At 50.7% G+C, this 24,203-nt stretch overlaps 3 protein-coding genes and 3 non-coding genes across 9 annotated transcripts; 5 read left to right on the top strand and 1 right to left on the bottom strand.

The window, feature by feature from the left end:
• The first annotated feature begins 1,657 nt into the window (after window positions 1-1,657).
• Window positions 1,658-4,321, top strand: Rpl23a (ribosomal protein L23a). The gene is made up of 5 exons (XM_004664621.2): window positions 1,658-1,714; window positions 2,360-2,543; window positions 3,343-3,519; window positions 3,953-4,022; window positions 4,209-4,321. The coding sequence occupies exons 1-5, from the start codon at window positions 1,690-1,692 to the stop codon at window positions 4,221-4,223; spliced, it is 471 nt and encodes a 156-aa protein (XP_004664678.1). The 5' UTR covers window positions 1,658-1,689; the 3' UTR covers window positions 4,224-4,321.
• Window positions 2,206-2,274, top strand: LOC123463828. Its single transcript, XR_006639201.1, has one exon. It is a non-coding gene; the product is annotated as a small nucleolar RNA SNORD42 (small nucleolar RNA).
• LOC123463842 lies at window positions 3,175-3,246 on the top strand. Its single transcript, XR_006639214.1, has one exon. It is a non-coding gene; the product is annotated as a small nucleolar RNA Z17 (small nucleolar RNA).
• LOC123463829 lies at window positions 3,818-3,885 on the top strand. Its single transcript, XR_006639202.1, has one exon. It is a non-coding gene; the product is annotated as a small nucleolar RNA SNORD42 (small nucleolar RNA).
• An 87-nt stretch (window positions 4,322-4,408) lies between the features above and the next one.
• Window positions 4,409-7,046, bottom strand: Tlcd1 (TLC domain containing 1). Of its 2 annotated transcripts, none has more exons than XM_045159383.1 (4): window positions 6,904-7,046; window positions 5,685-5,767; window positions 5,502-5,584; window positions 4,409-5,228 (listed from the first exon to the last, which is right to left on the bottom strand). In XM_045159383.1, the coding sequence occupies exons 2-4, from the start codon at window positions 5,746-5,748 to the stop codon at window positions 4,845-4,847; spliced, it is 531 nt and encodes a 176-aa protein (XP_045015318.1). In that variant the 5' UTR covers window positions 5,749-5,767; window positions 6,904-7,046; the 3' UTR covers window positions 4,409-4,844. The 2 variants fall into 2 exon arrangements, with proteins under 2 accessions (XP_045015318.1, XP_004664679.1); XM_004664622.2 differs by lacking the exon at window positions 6,904-7,046 and adding an exon at window positions 6,073-6,423.
• A 1,681-nt stretch (window positions 7,047-8,727) lies between these two features.
• Window positions 8,728-23,845, top strand: Nek8 (NIMA related kinase 8). Of its 3 annotated transcripts, none has more exons than XM_045159644.1 (15): window positions 8,728-8,824; window positions 14,183-14,388; window positions 15,156-15,388; window positions 15,609-15,740; window positions 16,217-16,425; window positions 16,570-16,649; window positions 16,736-16,917; window positions 17,016-17,166; window positions 18,247-18,323; window positions 19,184-19,301; window positions 21,570-21,657; window positions 22,050-22,213; window positions 22,318-22,476; window positions 22,624-22,782; window positions 23,150-23,845. In XM_045159644.1, exons 1-15 carry the CDS (start codon window positions 8,778-8,780, stop codon window positions 23,176-23,178), a joined length of 2,034 nt encoding a protein of 677 aa, XP_045015579.1. In that variant the 5' UTR covers window positions 8,728-8,777; the 3' UTR covers window positions 23,179-23,845. The 3 variants fall into 3 exon arrangements, with proteins under 3 accessions (XP_045015579.1, XP_045015578.1, XP_004664680.1); XM_045159643.1 differs by having other exon boundaries at window positions 21,507-21,657; window positions 23,153-23,845; XM_004664623.2 differs by having other exon boundaries at window positions 21,507-21,657.
• Window positions 23,846-24,203: the final 358 nt, after the last annotated feature.

Here is a 24,203-nt window from a genome sequence, read left to right as displayed (position 1 = left end):
AGCATTCATAACATCTAAGCTTATGGGGGACACCCGAATCAAATCACCACAGAGAGAATGAGGTCATGTCCTCTAGCTGCTGCAAATGAACTACAGATGCATTTATTTACCTTGTGCATCAGGCTTACATGGATCCTGGAAAATAGTATCAAGTCCTCTGGCTTTCTAGGCAAGCACCTTAACAGCTAAACCAGCTCTCCAGACCATATCCATATATATGTATATATGTATGTAACATATATATATATATATTTTTTTTTTTCTTTTGTTTTTTGATGTAGTTTCTTACTCTAGCCCACAGTGACCTGGAATTCACTATGTAGTCTCAGGGTGACATTGAACTCACTGTGATTCTCTTACCTCTGCCTCCCAAGTGCTGGGATTAAAGGTGCATGTCACCATGCCTGTCCCATCCATCCATCCATTCATGTGTGTGTGTATATATATATGATATTATATTAATATATACATATATGTGTATATATTAAGGTTTATTTCCTTTTCCTTAAATGATAAGACAGTGAAATGCCAAGATGGGCAAAAAATATATTTTTTAAAGTATTAGGAATACTGACAATATCTCAAGCTGGGGTGGGGGGAGATGTAGCTATTTTGAATGTTTTTTGGTACTTTTTCCCCATCTGGCCCTTTTTCTGCCACCAAATAACTGAGGTAATTGCAAATTGCTACACCACATCCTATCTCTGTACCCTCTGTTCTTCTCAGCTGTCAGAAAGGAGTTGGGGCAATCCTGCTCTAACATCCTAGACCTTTGCTTCACCTCCATTGCTCACTTACATTGTATTGTTTCCTTATTTGCTTGAGTCTAGATCTCACTGTGAATCCTTGACTGGCCTGGAATGCTATGTGATCATGCTGTCTTTCACCTTTCAGGGATCCCCATACCTCTGACTCCCAAATGTTGGAATTAACAGACGTGTGCCACGACACAAGGTTTCAAACTGTATCTTCCCAATTTGCGGTGTTACTTCTCCTGGCACTACAGTTCTCTTCCTGAAGGCTAGAAGGTACTCAATAATGTCAACTCCCAAATCCAGGCTCTAGAGGCAGCTGTGACACCACCCATGGGGAAGTATACAAATATTCTTTGTTTGTTTTTGACTTTTCGAGGTAGGTTTTCGCCCCAGCCCACGCTGACCTGGAATTCACTATGTAGTCCCAGGGTGGCCTCGAACTCACGCCTATCCTCCTACTTGTGCCTCTCCAGTGCTGAGATTAAAGGCGTTAGCCTCCCACGCTCGGTTTAAACATCTTTTTTTTTTTTTTTCTTCTTTTTCTTTTCTTTTTTTTTTTTTTTTTTGGTTTTTCGAGGTAGAGTCTCACTCTAGCCCAGTCTGACCTGGAATTCACTATGGAGTCTCAGGGTGGTCTCGAACTCACGGCGATCCTCCTACCTCTGCCTCCCAAATGCTGGGATTAAAGGCGTGTGCCGCCACACCCGGCTGGTTTAAACAAATCTTAAAAACTACAATTCCCAAGAGGCTGTAAGAAGGGAATTTTAGCGCAGGCGAGGTTCCGCAAGCGAGGACATAAAATGAAACTACACTTCCCAGGAGGCACCACGCTACTAATTATCCAGTCATTGGGAAGAAAGAAGCATCGCGAGCTTTGATGAGACTTCATTCTATAAGCTCATGGGAACGGGCGTCAGAAACCCTTTTCGCCAAGATGGCGCCGAAAGCGAAGAAGGAAGGTGTGTGTTGTTGGGCTAGGGGCTGCGGCGGGTGTGCGGGGGTGATGCCCGCGGAGCGAACGAGTCGGCGGGAAGATAGCCGTACTAAGTCGCGGGGCATTCGCTGTGGTGCTGCTCTCCGTGATTCGGCCACACTCCAACCCGCGTGGGCCGAGCCACATGGGCTGGGCCCGAGTGCCCGGGCTGGCTGCAGAGGCCCCCCGCTCGGCATCACCCGCCTGGGATATAGCTTTGGGGAGCCCCAGGCATCCACAGGGTGGCGCTCCTTGTCTCCACTCATATAAGGAATTAGGATTCTCAGCGTCACTCATTTCCTTTTCGTATTAAATGGGGCTCTGCCGCGTGGTTGGTTACACGGTGGTATGTGTAAATCTAAACCGAGCACAGGGCCTGCCGTGGCGGGATCTAGGCGGTCCATCAGTGCTGCTTATATTTCCTAATTCGTATCCCTGGAAGTGACTCCCAAGTTGATCATCTTCGCCTCCAGTATCGTGCATGTGATGGAAAACATTTCAGTTTCCTGAGACTTAGTGATGTCTTCAAAGGAACCACTGATGCACTTGATGAACTCCGGATACAAGTCGTGAGCTCCGAAGTGACCAATTTCTGAATACCAGAACCTAGTTTTCTTTCCTTCTTTCCCAGCTCCTGCCCCTCCCAAAGCTGAAGCCAAAGCAAAGGCCCTGAAAGCCAAGAAGGCCGTGCTGAAAGGCGTCCACAGCCACAAAAAGAAAAAGATCCGCACGTCACCCACCTTTCGGCGACCCAAGACATTGCGCCTCCGGAGGCAGCCTAAATACCCTCGGAAGAGCGCCCCCAGGAGAAACAAGTGAGTACTCCCCCTATACTATGAGCCGGTGTTTGGATATGAGGGGTTAGTCATTTACCTACCTTAGAGCTTCGCTTTTTTTTTTCAGACATTGGTGTTCAGTGTGCTACATTGTTTCCTAACACCATGTCGGGTTTATGTAATGTTGGGCATAGAAACTCGTGCATGCTAGACGAACACTACCATCATCTAGATAGATCTCCAGCCTGGGCTGGAGAGATGGCTTAGCGTTTAAGGCACTTGAACGATTCCCCAGTACCCACGTAAAGGCAGAGCGATAAAGTGGCACATGCATCTGGAGTTCAGTTGCAGTGGTTAGAGGCCCTGCTGTGCTCATATTCTCCTTCTCTCAATAAATAATTTTTAAAAATTGATGGCTCTTTTGCTGATGATGTTGCTCCAGTGGTAGAGTGCTTGAAGTTAGCAGGCATGAACCCTGGGTTCAATCCCCACTATTGTATAAACCAGGTGTGGTGGCACATAATCTGTCATGCCCAGGAAGTGGAGGCAAAAGGATCAGAAGTGTCTGGTCATACGTAGCCTAACCTGGGAGACCTGAGACCCATCTCCACAGACCTTTGAATCCAGAGGGCTCAAGGGTTCTGCCTTCAGGCTGAGGCTTAGGATTTAAGGTGCACATGATGACATTGTTCAGCGACCAAAGTCTGACAAAAATGATTGCTACTTGATTGTCTGACGCACCTGCTCTTCTAGCTTTGGGCTTTTTTGAAGGCTTATCCTTTTACTACTGGGGCCAGAACAGTTACCCTTATTTGGCTTCTCCCTGCCCGCACCTCAGGCTTGACCACTATGCCATCATCAAGTTCCCCCTGACCACTGAGTCGGCCATGAAGAAGATAGAAGACAACAACACCCTAGTGTTCATTGTGGATGTTAAGGCTAACAAGCATCAGATCAAACAGGCTGTGAAGAAACTCTATGACATTGATGTGGCCAAAGTCAACACCCTGATCAGGTGAGTGGAGCGTGTCAGAAGCATACATGGCGCAACATTCTTGGTGCTGCCCTTGAGGTTGGAAGTTTGAAACTTTTTGGGTGAACTACTCAAAAGTTCTGGTTTGGGAAGAAATAGTAAACAGAAGAAAGTGTGTGATTTCTCCTCCACTTGTCCTCTGCATAGAGTATGAGCCTGAGGAAACTCCTCCTAGGACTCCAGTGCTCATTTTCTGGATCCCTATCTCTGTTGACAGGCAGAAATAGAGTAAGGCACTGTTTGGTCAGATTACCTGGGTTCAGGTCCCTGTAGGCCCTCTGCACAAGTGATGGAAAATTCACTATTTGGAAAAGAATGACAACAGCAACAAAGGAACCACTGATGTGCCAGAGGACTGTGGGAACACAGGGTAGAGCCTGAGAACTGCAAACACTAACCCTTCCTCTCCACCCAGGCCTGATGGAGAGAAGAAGGCCTATGTTCGGCTGGCTCCCGATTATGATGCTTTGGATGTTGCCAATAAAGTAAGTTTACTTTCCACAAATTCGGCGTCCACCCCCTGGGTGCAGATGAGGTATCTGCTAGTGACCAAAAGCTGACTTGCTGTGGAGGTAGCTGACTGACTGTCCCCCTGTTCAGCTAGCACACCCTCAGGTTTGCTTAACATAGATACTTCAGTTCAAGTAACAAAGTTCCCTTTTGTTTTTCAGATTGGGATCATCTAAACTGGATCCAGCTGGTTAATTCTAAATACACCTTTTTTTTCACTATATATAATTGTGTCTTTGTCATTTTCTGGGTTGTGCCGGGGGTTAAAGCCCAGTCCTGAGCAAGAAAGATCATACTTAAAGTGCTGGAACATACCAAATATGAAGCCACCTTATTGGATGAAACCCCGGGTAGTAAGAGCTCAGGCACCAGAGATTTTATTACTCTAAACAAGGCTTGGTTGTCCCAGGACAACTAGGTTAACAAGAGTTCCTTCCTTTATGCCTGGACTGTGGAAGCTGTGAAACCAATACCAGAGTTTGAAGGAGCACAGACGGGTTATTTTAGAATGGTCGTTAGCATCTATTTCAGGGCAGTGTGGGTTGGCTGGTTTTCTAATGGCACCATGTCTTTACCCATCTACCACGTCCAACTGGTTGGTCTGCTTCCCTACCCCTGGCCCAAGAAAAGAGGACTTCAGAGGAGTGCTTTCATTAGTGTTTCAATAGTGTGGGTGTAGGTGCAAGGTGGAGAGGCTGGTCCCAGAGGACGCCCACGCTTGAGGCAGAGTCCCACTTTTATTCACCAGGCTGTTCTTGGCTGTGCTTGTCCGTCCCTTATGTCCAAAGCTCTGCATTTCATTCAGTCAAGAACTTGTCTTTGTGCTGGTGACTAGGAACACGATCAGGGCAGAAGTCAGAGCGCAGAAGGCGGGAAAAGTAGATGAGGATCATCACATCCAACATGAGCAAGATGCCCAACAAAAAGGTGCCCAGGGTCCTTTGGCCTGCATACTGCAGGAAGAACTTGGTGAGGTAGGCCTGAGGAGCCAGGCGGAAGAGAAAGTACATGACCAGGTTGACATACTTGTTGATCCGGTAGAGGAGGAGATCCTGGGCATTGTTGATCTTCATCATCATGCGCAAGGTGAGGAAAATGTTGCTGACTTCCACCAGTAGTGTTAGAACACCCCCGCCAACAAAGCGTTTCCAAAATATGCCAGAGAAAAAGGCACCCATGGCCTAGAGAACAAATAGAACAAGCACCGGGTAGGTGCCATCATTAGACCGTCAAAGACTGGAGAATCTTCCCCATTTTCTTCTGGACTTTGCTCTTTGCTCACAGGGGCTAGCTCTGAGGTGGCTTTCCTAGGCTGTTTAACTTAGGTAGGTGAGCCCAGGTATGACACAACCCTAGCAATCTGCTTGAGAAGTTGAACAGCAATGGGGTTAGGCTGGCCTCCCTCCCAGGTTCAGTAAACGAGGGTTATGACCAGCACGGCTTGTCCCCTTTACCATGACATGATGAACAAGATACTCCCAAGAAGCTCGAGCCTGACGACTAATCACGATGTCCACCGTGTCGTGAATGAAGTACCCTAGTGTGGGAGTGGGGAAAGTTTCATGAAGGGGGTTGGACAGACTTTATCTTCGGAACTATTGCCCCCCCTTTACCTCAGCCCTGTGAGCATAACTTACCTGCTGAGAAGCAAACGAGCAAATAGCCAGAAAGTGACCAGGCCATTTCAATCTCCACCAGCATTTCTGGGGTCTGCCATAAACTGGAAGGGAGGACATTCTATTATGGCATCCCCAAGGACCCTCGCCTCCCACATCACCCTTGCCAGTCCCAGAACAGTCTGGGCTCCCACTATTGGCTGGCTAGAAGGCGAGGAGGGACTTGGCTGAAGCCCAGGTGCCTCGGGTTTCCCAGGGCCGCTCTCGGTTGGGTAGTTTTCCAAACTGGGAATCAGGTGAGATCCAAGGCCTCTGCCCGCGTGAGTGATGGGAATAACAGAGAGGCCAGTCCCCAGCGGCCCCGGCAGAATCCCTTGGTCACCTCGCTCCCCCACAGTCGCTCACTCACCACAGCAGCGCCCAGATCCCTGACACAATGGAGTGTGCGAAGGAGACGAGCAGGTTGTGCCAGCGCCAGGTGCGCAGGGGGTCGGAGCGCACGTGCGCGGGCAGGGGCAAGCGGCAGAGCGCGCGCCGGAGTGCCCGGAAGGTCAGCGTGGCGCCCAGGAGCAGCGGCCAGGCGGGATGCAGCAGCGTGGGCATGCTGGCCCTCCCTGCCGTCAGTCTGTCCGCCTTCTAGGGCCGCCTCCTCTGGCCGGTCTGGAAACACTGCTCCTGTTCTAGTCAGTGCCTCCCAACCGTGTCCGCCGCAGGCCGCCAGCCCCACAGTTTTCGCGGAGCCCTCTAGGCCCCGGCGCTCCTCCCCGCCCTCCCGGCGAGGCCTCTGCCTCCGCCCCCCCGCCGCCCGGCCCCGCCCCGCCCCGCCCCCCCCGGGCGCCGCGGAGCGCGCGAGCCCATCACTCCCGAGCCCCGCCCGGATCGCACCGACTTCGGGCGGGAAGGGGCAGTGTGGGCCGAGGCACCCCGGTCGGGCGCCTCCCGACTGCCGGAGCAGGCCTCGGCAGTCCGCGTCCCCACTTTCCCCGCGGGCACCGCTCCCCCGCCTAGGGCGGGTACTGCGAGAACTCTCCCCGCCCTCAACTCCTTTCAGGATCCAGCGGGGCGGGACTCGTCAACACACACACACACACACACACACACACACACACGCACGCACGCACACGCACACACACCCTACGTCTCCCACACCCTGGATCTGGGGGGTCCCGGGCCCCGCCTCGGACCATGGCTGCGTCCAAACTCTGTAGCCCCACTGGACGGAGAGCACCGACGTAGTTACCCGCCTCCCGCGCCCAGTCCGGGCGGTGCTAAGGAACTGTTGAGTCACCCATCGTCGTCTCTCCTCCCAGCCACTCTGAGGCCCGAGCGGCTGTCACAGTCCTCCCGCACACTGTCCCAGCCCTCCTCCCCTGGCTCGCTGGAGCCCGGGGCGGGGAACGCTGCCGATTTGCCCAGACAGCTGGGGTGACCCTCTCTCCAGGCCGCTGGCCTGCAGCAGTGGCGGCTGCTGACCACTAGGTGTCAGCCTGTCCTCACGGTGGTGCGGGCCCAAGCCCGCCTACCAGGGAGTGAGGCTGTTGTTTTCTGGGCGGGGGGGAGGAAGAGCGATCCAGAGCCGGAGCGGGGATGAGAGAGGTGTGTGTGTTAGGGGAGTGGCAGTAGACGACGGGAGGGGGAAGGAAAGTCGAGACTAGAAAAAAGGTGCCTGGAGAGAGAGAGAGAGAGAGAGAGAAAGAGTGAGGGAGAGAGGAGAAAACAGGAGAGCCGGGAGTCGTGGTGCACACCTTTAATCCCGGCAGAAGTAGGAGGATTGCCTTGACTTCAAGGCCAGCCTGAGACTACACAGTGGCTTCCAGGTCAGCCTGGGCTAGAGCGAGACCCTACCTCGGAAAAAATAAGAGAAAGAGTCTTAAGAGACTAGACTGTTTGGGTGTTTGCTGTCTCCCTTGATGGCTCCAGGGTTACACATTAACCCTTGGGGAGGTTCCTGGCCCAGTCGGTTACTAGGAGACAGCGCGATGTCCTAGATGAGCGTCTCCCCCTTCGGCCCCCCCCCCCCACGAACTCTGCTTCGCTCACCGGGCAGTCTGTCGTCAACCAGCGCCTGCCTGGGCCAGTGACTTTAGATCCCTTCCGGTGGTCTTCCCACGTAGGCAAATATGGGTGTCCTTTCGAGGGGCAGAAAATAAACGCCCCCTTTTTAAAAATTCTTCACCCATACATAATGACTGTCTACCTCTCTAGTGAAATTTTATTGCCGCCGTCGTGCCTGGGGCGATAGGAAGTTAATCCCAGTACTCAGGAGGCAGAGGTAGGAGGATCACCGCGTGTGAGTTCGAGGCCAGCCTGAGACTAGAGTGACTTTCAGGTCAGCCTGGGCTAGATAGAGCGAGACCATATCTCGAAAAACCAAAGTAGATGATTGACAGACAGACAAATAGGTAAGATATAGATATGTTCACTTCTAGCGGAGACCCTAGCAGGCAGAAGTGCAAATTTCCATCTCTGGCTTCCCCCTACACCCACACTTTCGGGTAAGTGCTTGGCCCCGGGTGGTTCTCGAAGGTCTGGTCTGCGGTGGGAAGGGTGAGCGATGACGTGAGCGGGACGGCCAGGAGCCCACGTCACGTCCTCCACCAGGTGAATCGGTTTGCTCAAGTTGGGGTTTTCCCGGCTCCTCCTTGGACAAACACGAAACTGACCCTGCTCCAAGCCTCACGGACGGTGTTAGTGGTTTCTGGTTGGCTGGTCAGGAAGCACCCGAGAGAGCGCCACTGCGCGGCGGCGGCAAGGCCATCCCCCGCTTCCCACCCGGACCCCGGTCTTTGGGAGCAGGGGGTGGGGAGAGGGAGGAGTGACCCCTCCCAGCAAGCCGCATCCCTCCGACCTAAGGAAGCCACGTAAGAAGTGACGGGTCCCGTGCCGCTGAGTGGCTTTGAACCACTGAGGGGCCGCGCCAAAAACTGCGGTACTGTCCTGTTCCAGGACTCTTGGCGGGGCCGGGCGCCCCGGGAAAGCGCGCCAACAGCCTCGGCCCCGCCAGCCCCGCCCCCGCCGGCCCCGCCCATCGGGGGGGGGGCGGGGCGCGCGCAGGCCCGGTCCGCGCACGCGCCGCCGGCCGGGGGAGCCCTGGAAGCGCAACTCAGGAATGAGATGGAGAAGTACGAGCGGATCCGAGTGGTGGGAAGAGGTGCCTTCGGGTGAGCCAGGGCTCTGGGGAGGAAACTGGGAGAGGAGAGAGAAAAATAAGCCCGAATCCTGACCACGAAATCGCGGTCGGCCCAGGCAAGCCCCGCCCAGAGGCGGGAGCGCCATTCTGGGATGCTCCGCCCAGGTTTCCGGTCCTCCGGCCTCCCGGGAGGTCCCGCCCCCGGGAGAGCACGCCTCCCACTAACCTGCCGGCTTCAAAAACTAATCTCAGTGATTACTTGTTTACATATGTCAGGCTGTGAGTCCCGGGGAATACGCAAGTCTGACCAAGCAAGCATGGTCCTTTCTCTTTCAGAACTTTTGCTGTAAGAAAATTATGCAATACGCACTGTAAGTTGAGCAGTTTATGAGCACTTGCAAAAGAGCGAGCACTTAACTAGAGAGGTGAGGCACGCCCCTAATCCTTAACAGTTGGTTGGCAGACTGTATGATTGCTGCAAGTTCGAGATGATCATGGGCTACGTAGTGAGTTCTAAACCAGCCAGAGCTATAAAGGGGACAGTGTGCCTCAAAACAAAATCGCCGTGAGTTCGAGGCCACCCTGAGACTACATAGTAAAATCCAGGTTAGCCTGAGCTCGAGTGAGACCTTACCTCAAAAAACAAAACAAAACAAAAAAAGCCCAGTGTGGTAGTGCACGCCTTCAATTCCAGCACCTGGTAGGCAGAGGTAGGAGGTTCTCCATGAGTTCCATAGTGAGTTCCATGTCAGCCTGGATTAGAGTGAGACTACCTCAAAAATTAAAAAAAAAAAAAAGCTAAATAAGTAAATATAAGATAAAACCAGGCATGGTTATAAATCCCAGCATTCCAGAGGCTGAGGTAGGAGAAACACTGAGTTCGAGGCCAGCCCTGCTACAGAGTGAGTTCCAGTTCAACCCAGGCTAGAGTGAGACCCTGTCTCTCTTTCTCTCTGTCTCTCTCCATCTCTCTCTCTCTCTCACACACACACAAACAAAAACCCCACAACGATAATAAATAAATAAATGGGCAGTGAGAGCCATGCATGGCCTGTAAACCTAGTTATTCTGGAGGCAGAGGCAGAAGAATTCAGTTCAAACTTGGTCTGGACTATACATAACTAGCTCAAAACTACTCTGGGTAACAGGACTACCCTGTATCATATCTCAAAATTTTAGAAAGGGCTGAAGATGTAGCTCAGTGGTAGAACTCCTGCCTAGAATGCCTGGGTTCAATCCCCAATACCAGAAGGCAGCTAGTGGGTGCACCAGGATCATCTGAGAGGTGTAAAGTCAAGCCTTATGGATTGAGGACCAGTAAGCAAAGAGAGAGAGCTCTTCAGGTAGAGGAAGCGGATTTGTGAAGGTCCTCACAGAGGAAAGAATTCATAGCATTCAAGAAACAGAAAAAAAACCAAACCGGTGCACTTGGAATGTAGCAAGCAAGTAAAGAATGCTAAAAAATGTGATTGTCATAGAGGGTGGAGACTAGATAATGGCCTTAAAAACTGAGACAAAGGAATTGAATAGATTTGCCCCATGTGGGCATTCTTAATGGTGAAGCACAGAGTACCTTTGAGCTACACCCTAGCCCACAGAAGACTTTGTTTATATATGTATTTATTTATTTTTTTAAGTTTTGTTTTTTCGAGGCAGGGTCTCCCTCTAACCCAGGCTGTACTGGAATTCACTATGTAGTCTCAGGGTGGCCTCAAATTTATGATGATCATCCTGCCTCTGCCTCCCGAGTGCTGGGATTAAAGGTGTGTGCCAACACGCTGGTTTAGATCTTTCTTTGAGAGAGAGAAAATAGGCATGGCAGGGCCTCCTGCCACTGTATGTGAACTCCAGACACAAACACCACTTTTTGCATTTGGCTTCATGTGAGTACTGGGGAATTGCAGGCAAGTACTTTTAACTGCTGAGCCATCTCCAGTCCTATGTATTTATTTATTTATTTAGTTATTTTTGCATGTGTCCATTTGGTGTTTAGTGAAGTCCCCTGTGGTTGGGTGCACTTGCCTGCAGGGCTAGATGGTTTTTTGACGTATGGTCTCACTGGTCCAGGCTGACCTGGAATTAACTATGTAGTCTCAGGGTGGCCTTGAACCCATGGTAATCCTATCTCTGCCTCCCAAGTGCTGAGATTAAAGGCGCTTGCCATCATGCCTAGGTTGAAGGATATGTTGGGTGTCCCCACCATTGCTCATCTACTGTTGTTACTTGAGCCAGAGGATTTTTTTTGAAGCAGGGTCTCATTTATGGCCCAGGTTGACCTAGAACTCACTCCAGCCTCCTCTAGAATCCTCCTATACCACAGCCTCTTTTTTTTTTTTTTTTTTGAGGAAGGGTCTCACGCTAGTTTAGGCTGACCTTGAATTCATTGTTTAGTCTCAGGTATCCTTGAATTCGATACTCCTATCTCTGCCTCCAGAGTGCTGGGATTAAAGGCACATGCACCACCATTCCCATGCATCTTGGAGTATTTCACTGATCCCCAGCAATTCTCCAGTCTCTGCTTTCTGATAGGACTAGGGTTTCAGAAGTGCATGGCCACACCCAGTAGTTTATTTGTGTCCTGGGGATGGAGCTGAGTGTTTTCATAGGCTTCCTCAGGACCTCATGCTTGTACAAGAAGTATTCTCCCCACTGAACCATCTCTCCAGTCCTAGGAGTGCTTGAGAGTACAGGTGTACACCACTACACCTGGTTTATGTGGTTAGAGGAAATGCAACCCATGGCTTTGGGCATACTAGGCAAATACACTACCAACTGAGGTACATGGTAGCCTCAATTTAAGTGGATATTTTGGAGTTAGAGATGTACCTCAGTGGTAGTCAGCTTGCCTAGCTAGCTAAAAGCTCTGGATCCTCAGCACTGCAGAGAGAGCAGAACCAAAATTTCATTCTGGCTGCTATGTGGAATTTAGATCTGAGGGTAACAGTAGTGACATGGACTGTTTGGAAGACAGGGCAATAGTTTTGGGTAAGAAATGATTGTCACTGTTGGGCGTGGTGACCCATGCCTTTAATCCCAGCACTCTGGAGGCAGAGGTAGGAGGATCCCCATGAGGCCACCCTGAGACTACATAGTTAATTCCAGGCCAGCCTGGACCAGAATGAGACCATACTTCGAAAAAAAAGAGAGAGAGAGAAAGAGAGAGAGAGAGAGAGAGAGAGATTGTCACTAATGGAAGGAGCTACAACTCTGTTGCTGGCTGTGAAATCTGAGGAATTCTCCCCATAGAAACTGAAGGACTATAATGATGCACACTTGCAATCTCAGTACTCAGGAAGCTAAAGATTGCAAGTTTAAGGACATCATGGACTATATAATAAGACTTTATGTCAAAACTCCAAAACACGGGGCTGGAGAGATGGCTTAGTCATTAAAAGTGCTTGCTTAAACCAGAAGTCCTGGCACATGCCTTAATCCCAGCACTCACTCGGGAGGCAGAGGTAGGATGGTCACTGAGTTCAAGGCCACCCTGAGGCCACAATAGTGCATTCCAGGTCAGCCTGAACTAGAATGAGACCCTACTTTGAAAAGCCAAAAATAAAAGTAAAAGAGGGGGCTGGAGAGATGGCTCAGCACAGCAGTTAAGATGCTTGCCTGCAAAGCCAAAAGACCCAGGTTCGATTCCCCAGTACTCATGTAAAGCCAGATACACAAGGTGGTACATGCGTCTGGAGTTTGTTTGCAGTTACTAGAGGCCATGGCACCCATATTCATTCCTTCTCCCTCTCTCTGTGTCTCTCTCAAATAAATACATAAATACATTTAAAAAAAAATTTAAAGCCGGGCGTGGTGGCGCACGCCTTCAATCCCAGCACTTGGGAGGCAGAGGTAGGAGGAGCACCATGAGTTCAAGGCCACCCTGCGACTACAGAGTTAATTCCAGGTCAGCCTGGACCTGAGTGAGACCCTACCTTGAAAAACAAAAACAAAAACAAAAAAATTTAAGCCAGTTGTAGTGGCGCACATCTTTAATCCCAGCACCCCAGAGGCAGAGGTAGGAGGATCACCATGAGTTTGAGGCCAGACTGAGACCACAGAGTGAATTCCAAGTCAAGTCAGTCTGGAGCAAGACCCTACCCAAAAAAAAAAAAAAAAAACCTTGTCAGCCAAGGTTCAATTCCCCATTACACATGTAAAGATAGATGCCTAAAGTGGCTCTGAATCTGGAGTCCATTTGCAATGGCAAGAGGCCCTGGCCTACCCATACTCTTTTCATTTTCTCTCTGAAGTAAGGAATTTTTTTTTTTTTGAGGTAGGGTCTCACTCTAGTCCAGGCTGACCTGGAATTCACTATGTAGGCTCAGGCTGGCCTTGAACTCACAACGATCCTCCTACCTCTGCCTTCCATGTGCTGGGATTAAAGGCATGCACTACCATGCCCAGCTGTAGATAAACAAATTTATTTAAAATATCCAAAATAGGGCTGGAGAGATGGTTTAGCAGTTAAGGTGCTTGCATGTGAAGTCTAAGGACCTACATTCGATTCTTCAGGTCCCACATAAACCAGGTGCACGTGGTGGTGCATGTGTTTGTAGTAGTTTGCAGTGGATAGAGGCCCTGATGTACCCATTCTTTCCCTCTCTTTCTCTGTCTTTAATAAATAAAAATTAAATAAAAAATTCAAAACAGGGTTGGAGAAATAGCTTAGCGCTTAAGGTACATGCCTGTGAATCCTAAGGGCCCAGGTTCTATTCCCCAGCAGTCTCAGGTTGGCCTTGAACTCACAGCAGTGCTACCTCTGCCTCCCTAGTGCTGGGATTTAAGGTGTGTGAGGCTCTCTGGATTGACCCTTTTTTGTTTTTTTTTTTTTTCGAGGTAGGGTCTCACTCTATCCCAGGCTGACCTGGAATTCACTATGTAGTCTCAGGGTGGCCTCGAACTCACATCAATCCTCCTATCTCTGCCTCCTGAGTGCTGGGATTAAAATCATGTGTCTGCCCATTCTCTCTATGTCTGCCTCCCTCTCTGTCTCTCTCTGCTTGCAAATAAATAAATAAATAAATAAATAAATAAATAAAAAAATATGAAATGAAATGGCTGGAGAAGTGGTTTAGCAGTTAAGGTGTTTGCCTGTGAAGCCAAAGAATCCAGGTTTGATTCTCCAGGACCCACATAAGCCAGATGCACAAGTGGCACATGCCTCTGGAGTTCATTTGCAGTGGCTAGAGGCCCTGGTGCACCCATTTTCTCTCTGTCTGCCTCTTTTCTCTCTCTTTCTTTGCTTGCAAATAAATTAAAACAAAAAACCAAAAGCATGTGTCATCATGTCGGGCATCCTCCCTCTTCTAAGGAGCATCTAGTTTTGGGGTTGCTCTGACAGATAGGTGGCTGGAAGCTCAACTGGTGACTGTCTTGTTTTCTCTGTGTCTAGGATTGTGCACCTGTGCTTGCGGAAGGCTGACCAGAAGCTGGTGATCATCAAGCAGATCCCAGTGGAGCAGATGACCAAGGAAGAGCGGCAGGCAGCACAGAACGAGTGCCAGGTGCTCAAGCTACTCAACCACCCCAATGTTATTGAGTACTATGAGAACTTCCTGGAGGACAAGGCCCTCATGATCGCCATGGAATATGCTCCAGGTAGGCCCCTCACCGCTGGAATGGGCTGTCCTGAAGGTTAGAAGTCAACAGTTATGGCCCCACTTGTGTGACTCAGTAAGGCTCCTTGCCCTCTCTGGTCCCAGGGGTTGGGCATGCTCTCTCTCTTTCTGTGAAATAAATAAATAAGCCAGGCGTGGTGGCGCACGCCTTTAATCCCAGCACTTGGGAGGCAGAGGTAGGAGGATCGCTGTAAGTTCGAGGCCACCCTGAGACTCCATAGTGAATTCCAGGTCAGCCTGGGCTAGAGTGAGACCCTACCTCGAAAAACCTAAATAAATAAATAAATAAAATTAAAATTAATTTAAAAAAAAAAAAAAGGGCTGGATGCATGGCTTAGCAGTCAAGGCACTTACCTACAAAGCCTAAGGACCCAGATTCAATTCCCCAGTACCCACATAAAGCCAGACGCACATGTGTCTAAAGTTTATCTGTGGTAGCTAGAGACCCTGGCACAGCCATTCTCCTCTCATGCTCTCTTAAATAAATAAATAAAATTAAAAAAAAAAAAAAGAGGAACCAGACATGGTGGCATACATCTTTAATCCCAGCTCTCCAGAGGCAGAGGTAGGAGGATTGCTGTGAGTTCATGGGCACCCTGAGACTACATAGTGAATTCCAGTTCAGCCTGAGCTAGAATGAGGCCCTACCTCGAAAAAGGAAAAAAAAAAAAAAAAAAAAAAAGGGGGGGGGGATTGTTGTCTTTGGTCTGGAACAGTCTAGATCTTGATGGATGTCTTGGGCCACAGGCGGCACTCTGGCCGAGTTCATCCACAAGCGCTGCAATTCCCTGCTGGAGGAGGAGACCATCCTTCATTTCTTCGTGCAGATCCTGCTTGCCCTGCATCATGTGCACACCCACCTCATCCTGCACCGGGACCTCAAGACCCAGAACATCCTTCTTGACAAGCATCGCATGGTTGTCAAGATTGGTGACTTTGGCATCTCCAAGATCCTCAGCAGCAAGAGCAAGGCCTACACGGTGCCTGGACAGCAAGGGGACCCTGAGGGTGCTGGAGGTCTTGAGAGCCTTTTCCCTCCAAAAAAACTTGGCTCCTTGGTTCCTGGCTGTGTGGTCTTTCCTGTAAGAGGAAACCACTCCAATTGCTTGAAGAACCTGTCCTAAAATAAGTCTGTCACCGGAGCCTCCACCCTGCTCCTCCCTGTCCTCAGGGCCATAATACAGGCCTTCGCTCTTGCAGGTGGTGGGTACTCCATGTTACATCTCCCCTGAGCTGTGTGAGGGTAAACCCTACAACCAGAAGAGTGACATCTGGGCTCTGGGCTGTGTCCTCTATGAGCTGGCCAGCCTCAAAAGAGCCTTTGAGGCTGCAGTGAGTATAAGCACCCCTAAGGGGACACTGGACACCTCACTCCCCTTGCCATTGCCCTCTACTCCAACCACTTCTGCCTTCTGCCTCTTGTAGCTGAGTCATGTCTCTCCCTCATGCTGGTGGGTGATCCTAGGGTGGGGCTGTGACCCTCCCTAGCTCTTGGTTTTTCTCGGGTAGGCTTGACTCTTCTGTTAGAGCATAGCTGTAATTCTTGAACCTTCTATGAGATTAGAGACACTCCCAAAATCAAGCCTGAAGTTTTCCAAACCACCTGGGGTTTCTGAGGACATAGCTGCAACTCCCTTATCACATTAAGGATTCCTGAAAGTAAGGTTTTGGCTCCTACGTCTAAGAGTCCCCAGATGAATCTGAAGTTTCCTGCCGGCATTCCTAGACTCATTCTATCAGTTAGGGGTAGGCTGTACTTAAGAGCCCAAGCCAACACCCTGGCCACCCCCAACATGGTGCCTTCACAGAACCTGCCAGCGCTTGTGCTCAAGATCATGAGCGGCACTTTTGCACCCATCTCTGACCGGTACAGCCCTGAGCTCCGCCAGCTTGTCCTGAGTCTGCTCAGCCTGGAGCCTGCACAGCGGCCATCTCTGAGCCACATCATGGCACAGCCCCTCTGCATCCGGGCCCTCCTCAACCTTCACACTGACGTGGGCAGCGTCCGCATGCGGAGGCCTGTGCAGGGGAAGGGGTCCTGGGCGGCAGGGGCGGGGGCACCCAATGGGAACAAGGGTGACCCAGGGAGAGGCTTTTATTACTGTGCACAGCATTGCCCAAACTATCCATGATCTGAGGCCCCCCCACCATTGTCCCACAGGGCAGAGAAGTCCCTGGCCCCAGGACCATCTATTGCTTCTGGCAACACAGGAAGCAGGACCACCAGTGTCCGAGGCAGGGGTAAGTCCCAAGGGGCAGGCCGCAGCAGTCTCCTGGACTGTCCAGCATTCACACTGGATGAATTGGCCCGATGCCTGTCCCCGCAGGTGTTCCCCGGGCACCTGTGCGGCCAGCCATCCCACCGCCCCTGTCCTCTGTGTACACCTGGGGCGGTGGACTCAGTACTCCCCTGCGACTGCCCATGCTCAACACAGAGGTGGTCCAGGTGGCCGCTGGGCGCACGCAAAAGGCTGGCGTCACGCGCTCAGGTCGTCTCATCCTGTGGGAGGTGAGCGGGTGGGCTGTGGGCCTGCGTTGGGGTAGCGGTGGGAAGGCCGGGAAAAGGGGTTGGCATTGTTCAAACTCTGCCCACTCCCCCCTCCACAGGCCCCACCTCTAGGCGCTGGCGGTGGCGCTGCCCTCCCCGGGGCAGTGGAGCAGCCTCAGCCCCAGTTCATCTCCCGTTTCCTGGAGGGCCAGTCGGGTGTGACCATCAAGCACGTGGCCTGCGGGGACCTGTTCACGGCTTGCCTGACTGGTGCGCCTGTCAGGGAAGTGCCCTGTAGGGACTTAGAAAGCCAGACTGAGTAACTTTTCTCTCCTCCTGCTTCTGAAGAGTTACTGCTTCTCCAGCTGACAGGGCTTATTTGCACTGCTTGCTTTTCCTGACACTGCAGGACTAACTGGACAGGTGTGATAGGATCCCTAGGTAACAGACGGGAAACTAAGGCTCTGAGTGGCTCTTGTCCAAAATCACACACCACAGAAACATTCTTGTCCCTCGTCCCCCATCCTGTCCTCCTGACCTCTGCCCCTGACTTTATCTTTTCCTTTTTCCTCTCCCCCCTTTTTTTTTCTTCCATTTTCTCTTTTTTTATTTTCTTTTGGTTTTCTGAGGTAGGGTCTCACTGTAGCCCAGGCTGACCTGGAATTCACTGTGTAGTCTCAGGGTGGCCTTGAGCTCATGGTGATCCTCCTACCTCTGCCTTCTGAGAGAGCTGGGATTAAAGGCCTGTGTCACCATGCAGGGACCTCCTCCCCTTTCTTTGCCCCTCTCTCTCAATCCTGGGGATTGAAATTTGGGCCTTGTACGTGGCAGGCTTGCACTCTACTACTGAGTTACATTCCCAGCTCGTTTTATTATATTTTATTATTTTATGGTTTTTCGAGATAGGGTCTCACTGTAGCCCTGGCTGACCAGGAATTAACTCTGTAGTCTCAGTGTGAACTCTCAGTGAGCCTCTTATTATCCTGCCTAAACAGCATTTCAGCCAGGTGTGGTGGTCTTTAATCCCAGCACTTGGGAGGCAGAGGTAGGAGGATCACTGATTTCGAGGCCACCCTGAGACTACAGAGTGAATTCCAGGTCAGCCTGAACTAGAGAGAAACCCTACATTGAAAAACAAAACAACAACAAAAAAAAGTGTTGAACAGCATAATCTCACTAAATTGCCTTCAACTTGCAATCCTCTGTCTCATGAGTTGGGAAAACAGGCTTGTGCCACCAAGCCAGGCTCTAGCTCCCAATTTTATCTTGCTCCATTAACCCATAAGTGAACTGAGCTACTTGTGAAAACAGTCTCACTCTTCTCTCTTTCCTCACTGCCATCTTCCCTAGACCGAGGCATCATCATGACTTTCGGCAGTGGCAGTAATGGGTGTCTAGGCCACGGCAGCCTCACTGACATCAGCCAGGTGGGTGTCACGTGCCCTGGAGAAGGGGAAGTGAGGGAATGCCAGTGAGCCCGTATGTGACAGCTGACACCAGGTTGGGGCCTCAGGGGAGCCACATGTTTTACTAGCACTCTGGTTGCCCCTGCTCTGGGTTGGAATAGGGGAAGTACAGAAGAACTTGGTCTAGCCCAGGGTGTGGGGCTCACTCCTGCACTCGCAGCTCTCAGGAGGCTGAGGTAGGAGGATCACTGAGTTGAGGTCAGCCTGGGTTACAGTATGGCTTTGCCACACACACAAAAATAAAAGCTGGGCATGGTGGCACATGCCTTTAATCCCAGCACCCCAGAGGTAGGAGGGTAGGAGGTTCACCATGAGTTCGAGGCCACCCTGAAACTACATAGTTAATTCCAGGTCAGCCTGAGCCAGAGTGAGACCCTACCTTGAAAACCCAAAATATAAATACATAAATAATAATAATAAAAAAATAAGGGCTGGAGAGATGGCTTAGTGGTTAAGGCATTTGCCTGCAAAGCCAAAGGATCCGTGTTTGATTCTCCAGGACCCATGTAAGGCAGATGCACAAGGTAGCATATGTGTCTGAAATTCGTTTGCAGCAGCTGAAGGCCCTGGTGTGCCTATATTAGTACTTTTTTTTTTCTCTCTCTCTCAAATAAATAAATAAATAACCAAGATTATGCTTCCCCAGTGGTTGCCCACCTTGTGCTTAGTCTGTAAGCCTGTTCCCCAGCATGGCTGGGGTTAAAGGGCCAGCTAATTTCTAAGACTGTGCAGCTCCAAATCTCTGCTCGCTGTTGTACTGGGACCATGATGGGGCCTAGTCCTGGACCTCTTCCCAGTCCCTTTACTCTTTCTTTCTCTAGCCTACCATTGTGGAAGCCCTGCTGGGCTATGAGATGGTGCAGGTGGCCTGTGGGGCCTCTCATGTATTGGCCCTGTCCACTGAGCGAGAACTGTTTGCTTGGGGCCGAGGCGATAGTGGTAAGCTTCCTACCCAAGCTCCAGCCTTTGGGTCCTTCTCCAACCTTCCTACTCCATGTTGTGTTCCCTTTCATACCTACTTTCCACCCCATGGTCCATTCTTTTGCTCTCACATTTCATTCATTGGTTGGACAAACCATTACTTTCCTTCCTTCCTTCTTTCCTTTCCTTCCTTCTGTTTTGTTTTTCAAGGTAGGGTCTGTGGGGTGTGGTGGCAGAGGCAGGAGGATTGCCTGAGCTAGAGTAAGATCCTGCCTCGAGAAACAAAAAGCAAAATAAAACAAAAATGCAGGGTCACTCTCTAGCCCAGACTGACCTGGAATTCACTGTGTAGTCTCAGGGGTGGCCTTGAACTCTCCGAGATCCTCCTACCTCTGCCTCCCGAGTGCTGGGATCAAAGGTGTTTGTCATCATGCCCAGCTAGACCATTATTTCACACCCACCATGTGTTTACCCTGTGCTGGGTGCTGCACTAAGATGGCTTTCTTCAGGCTTACTTACCTTACAATGAGGAAGATTTTGCTTATCCAACAGTGTTTGTTTGTTTGTTTTTTGGAGTGTTGGGCATCAACCCTTGCACACCCCAATGAGCACGTGCTCTACCACCTAGTCCCTCATCCCCAGGCAATAGTAGTTACTGAGATGGTTTCCAGTTGAGGTACAGGAATAAGTGATGGCATGGATGCGTCTCTGTCTTTGAGGGCACAGCGTAATGAAAGGAGGGAGGATCCGTCTTCAGTATGCTAGAAGACATCCGGGCTAGGAGGTTATAGGTGTGGGAATTCAAGGACTGGTAACGAGGGGACACAGCTGGCATTTGAACAGGGAGAGAAAGAAGCAGAAAATCGAGTGAGTATGGGTTTAACAGGGCCTCTTGTCACAGTAAACAAGCTCCTGACACACCCAGCTTTGTTCATCTCACTTCATGTGGGTACCGGGAATTTGAACCTGGGCTGTCACGCTTTGTGAGCAAGTACCTTTAACTGCTGAGCCATCTCTGAAGCCTAAAGGATTTTGTTTCGTTTTGTTTTGTTTGAGGTAGGGTCTCCTCTAGCTCAGGCTGACCTGGAATTCACTATGTAGTCTCAGGGTGGCCTCAAACTTGTGGCAATCCTTTTACCTCTGCCTCCCAAGTGCTGGGATTAAAGGCATGCACCACCATGCCTGGCTCCCTGGTCCCCCCCCCCTTTTTTTTTTTTGAGACAAAAAAAAAATTTTCCAAGCCGGGCGTGATGATGCATGCCTTTAGTCCCAGCACTAGGGAGGCAGAGGTAGGAGGATCACCATGAGTTCGAGGCCACCCTGAGACTACAGAGTGAATTCCAGGTCATCCTGGGGTTAGAGTGACATCCTACCTCGAAAAAAAATTTTTTTTTCAAGGGCTAGAGATATGGCATAGGGATTAAGATGCTTGCCAGTGAAGCCAAAGGACCTAGGTTTGATTCCCCAGTATCCTTGTGAAGTCAGATGTGATGTACATGATGGTAAATGCATCTGGATTTTGTTTGTAGTGGCTAGAAGCCCTGGCAAACCCATTCTCTCTCTTTCTATCTGCCTCTTTCTCTCAAATACATAAGATATTAAAAAATTTTTTCCATAGTGGGGGAGGGGATACGATGGTAGGTAGATTTGAGAGGGGGGAAAGTGTTGGTGGGGAGGGAATTATCCTGGTTTATTGTTTATCATTATGTGTGTGTGTGTGTTTTCAGGGTCTCACTCTAGTCCAGGCTGACCTAGAACTCACTCTAGTCTCAGGCTAGCCTTGAACTTAAAATGACGAACTTCATACCTCTGGCTCCCAAGTGCTGGGATTAAAGGCATGCACCACCATGCCTGGCTGTATTATCTATAATTATGGAAGCTGTCAATAAAAAGTTAAGAAGCCAGGCGTGGTGGTTGCACGCCTTTAATCCCAACACTGAGGAGGTTTCAAAGGTAGGAGAATTGGATAGTCTGAGTTTGAGGCAACTCTGAATTCCAGGTCAGCTTGGCCTAGAGTAAGTCCCTACCTCGGAAAAAGAAAAGAATAAAAAAAAAAAACTAAACAAAAGGGAAGCAAAAAATTTTTTTTTCCAGCAGTAGGATCTAGAACAACAGTTTCTCAGACTGAGGACATCCTTCATTCTTGGTGTTCCCTTAGTAGGCTCTCCTCTGGCATCACCACCCCTAAAACTGAGACTCATCTATCTTGGTTTCTTCTTGTAGGAAGACTGGGATTAGGCACCAGGGAGTCCCATAGTTGCCCTCAGCAGGTGCCTATTCCCCCAGGACAGGAAGCCCAGAGAGTTGTATGTGGCATCGATTCTTCTATGATCCTTACCGTGCCTGGCCGAGCCCTGGCCTGTGGGAGCAACAGGTGAATAGCTGAATAGCTGCCTCAGAATAACATACCTGCCTCCTCAGCCACAGGTCTTCCGTCCTTCATTGTCTCCCTCCCCAGGGATCAGAACTGAAGAGGGTCCAGATCTCTGCTTATTCAGTTTAGGGTAGGAGGCTGGATGTGGTGGGGTGGGCACTAGGGAGGCTGAGGTAGGAGGATTGCTGTGAGTTTGAGGCCAGCATGGGCTACAGAGTGAGTTCCAAGTCAGCCTGTGCTAGAGTGATACCCTACCTTGAGAAAACTAAAAGGAAAAAAAAATTAGGGTAGCATGTCTTCTAGTGAGACAGATCCTACCATTCCTCCTCTAGTCAGGCGAGGGAAAGACAGCCTATTAGGTTGTTAGATTTGGTGTCTGGCTCTGTCTTTAGGTTCAACAAACTGGGCCTGGACCACCTATCACTGGCTGAGGAACCTGTTCCCCAGCAGCATGTGGAGGAGGTCCTGAACTTCACACCACTGGCATCTGCTCCCCTGGATCAGGAGCCTCTGCTGAGTGTAGACCTGGGCACTGCTCATTCAGCTGCTGTGACTGGTGAATAGGACCTGGGCATTGGAGACCTAAGGGGACTCACCTGGACTCTTTGGGACCCCTGTTGAAGCACCCATTTATTTTTCTTCCTCTTCCCATCCCTGCAGCCTCAGGTGACTGCTATACTTTTGGCAGCAATCAGCATGGACAGTTGGGCACCAATGTTCGTCGGGGCAGCCGGGCACCCTGTCAGGTCCAAGGCCTTGAGGGCATCAAGATGGTGATGGTGGCCTGTGGGGATGCCTTCACTGTTGCTATTGGGGCAGGTGAGGGTGGCATGATGGGGGCCGACTGAGGCATGGAAGGGAGGTTACATTCAGCGCTCTTCTGTTGCAGCCAGTCTGGCTGTCTGGCTTACAGCTGCTTGCTTAGGCTGTTTCCCACCCTTTGAGATTTTTTTTTTTTTTTGACAGATGGTGAAGTGTACTCTTGGGGTAAAGGGGCCCGAGGTCGACTGGGAAGGAGGGATGAGGATGCTGCACTCCCCAGGCCAGTGCAGCTAGATGAGACACACCCTTACACGGTGACTTCCGTGTCCTGTTGCCATGGAAACACTCTCCTGGCTGTCCGATGTGAGTTATCTTTTCTTACATCACGTAAGGGTTAACCAGGTTGTCCTCAGCCCCTAACTTCAACTCAAATCACCCAAAGCGTCTTCTGCCAGGAGGGAAGGATAAATGAAAGCAGAAGCTGTGCATGGGGGTGGAAGCCACCATGCTTCCTGTCTGGATGGGCAAGAGGAGACTTCTTGGTCCTCCCTGAAGGCCTCCGTCACTGCTCACCAAGCCTCATGTGCATTCCTTCTTCTACTGCCTGGATCCCCTTGATGGCCTGGTTGGAATCCAGTCCCCAGGGCCCAGATGGAGTGGAAGTGGGAGATGCTTGCTGTAGGCATTGCCTCCTAGGGTGCTACAGAAGTTTCTCTTTCATGTTCTCCAGCAGTCACGGAGGAGCCAGTTCCCCCCTGAAGCACCAAGATAAACCTTGATGACCAACCAGATACTACTTCACCTCTCTGGTGTCCTGAAAAAGCCCAGGTGCCTGAGGCACAACTGTTTCTAGCCCCCTGGACTGTCATCCACTCATCAATTGAGTGGCAGGGCCAGTGAAACCCTGTTCCGCTTTCAGCCCAGGTTAGGGAAACCCACCCTCCTCTCTCCCTACCTCTCTTCCCACTCCTTCCCTTATTCAGTGTCTGCAGGCTCCAGCCTGGCTGGAGTTGACAACCAAACCTAGTTGAACTTCAGAGCCTTTGCTATAAAAACACCTCCCCTGGCCTAGTTAGAAAACAAGTCCCCAGGCCCACTAGGAGATGAGCTCCATGTTTTGGAGAAGGGCAAGACAGGGCCTGCCTGGGCTGGCCATTAGGAATGCCTAACCCCTCCAAAGCCCAGGGCAGAGAGGTCTAAGAGAGCCCCCTTTCAGTCTTTGCTCCCTAGGCAGGAATTTGCACAACTTCTGAGAGCCTCTTCCCCTGAGGGAGTGCTAGAGCCACGAAGTGGCTGTAGAGAGGAGCCTGCTGAAGGTTACCCCTCAACCTGGCCATTTTCCAGGGGGGAAAAAAAAAGTAGCTGGGTCAGACCAGACCAGTTTCCCAAAAGACTGGAAGTAGCACCAATAAAAATATCAACTGCCTGTCTGGCATATGTTCTCTTCAGGGGTGGAGGTGGCCACCAGACACCCCAGACCTGGGCTGGGCCCCACTGTGGTTGCCCTGAGGAATGTGGGCGCAGCCAGAGGCCAGAGGCTGGGGCCGAGGTTCCTCTGGCTCAACGCCCAGCGCGGCTTCCTTGCTCTAGTCGGACTGCTACGATCTATCTGGTCGCCAGGCTTTGGCTGCCTAGCTCTTGAGAGCCGGGGCTATGGGTCTCTCTGGATGGCTCGTGGCCCCAAGAAAAGACTGTGGGCTTCAAAGAAGGCAGCCGTCGTGGTGTACCCCAAGGAGCATTCCACTGGAGTCCAGTGCCCCATCCCGGCGCGCACCATCCAGCTC

Source organism: Jaculus jaculus, chromosome 9 (assembly GCF_020740685.1).
Source record: "Jaculus jaculus isolate mJacJac1 chromosome 9, mJacJac1.mat.Y.cur, whole genome shotgun sequence".
Lineage (NCBI taxonomy): Eukaryota > Metazoa > Chordata > Mammalia > Rodentia > Dipodidae > Jaculus > Jaculus jaculus.
Note: the sequence above shows the minus strand (reverse complement) of the source record. Positions and strands in the feature narration are given on the sequence as shown.

Bases quoted from the DNA above. Each gene is read 5' to 3' on its own strand.
- Rpl23a (XM_004664621.2), top strand. From the start codon at position 1,690: ATGGCGCCGAAAGCGAAGAAGGAAG. The intron at 2,544-3,342 runs GTGAGTACTCCC...CCCGCACCTCAG, and splicing joins AGCGCCCCCAGGAGAAACAA to GCTTGACCACTATGCCATCA. The intron at 3,520-3,952 runs GTGAGTGGAGCG...CTCTCCACCCAG, and splicing joins AAAGTCAACACCCTGATCAG to GCCTGATGGAGAGAAGAAGG.
- Tlcd1 (XM_004664622.2), bottom strand. From the start codon at position 6,266: ATGCCCACGCTGCTGCATCCCGCCTGGCCGCTGCTCCTGGGCGCCACG. The intron at 5,768-6,072 runs GTGAGTGAGCGA...CCTCCCTTCCAG, and splicing joins GGGATCTGGGCGCTGCTGTG to TTTATGGCAGACCCCAGAAA. The intron at 5,229-5,501 runs GTAAAGGGGACA...TTTGTTCTCTAG, and splicing joins ATCTTGTTCATCATGTCATG to GCCATGGGTGCCTTTTTCTC.
- Nek8 (XM_004664623.2), top strand. From the start codon at position 8,778: ATGGAGAAGTACGAGCGGATCCGAGTGGTGGGAAGAGGTGCCTTCGG. The intron at 22,214-22,317 runs GTGAATAGGACC...CCATCCCTGCAG, and splicing joins TCATTCAGCTGCTGTGACTG to CCTCAGGTGACTGCTATACT. The intron at 22,477-22,623 runs GTGAGGGTGGCA...TTTTTTTGACAG, and splicing joins CACTGTTGCTATTGGGGCAG to ATGGTGAAGTGTACTCTTGG.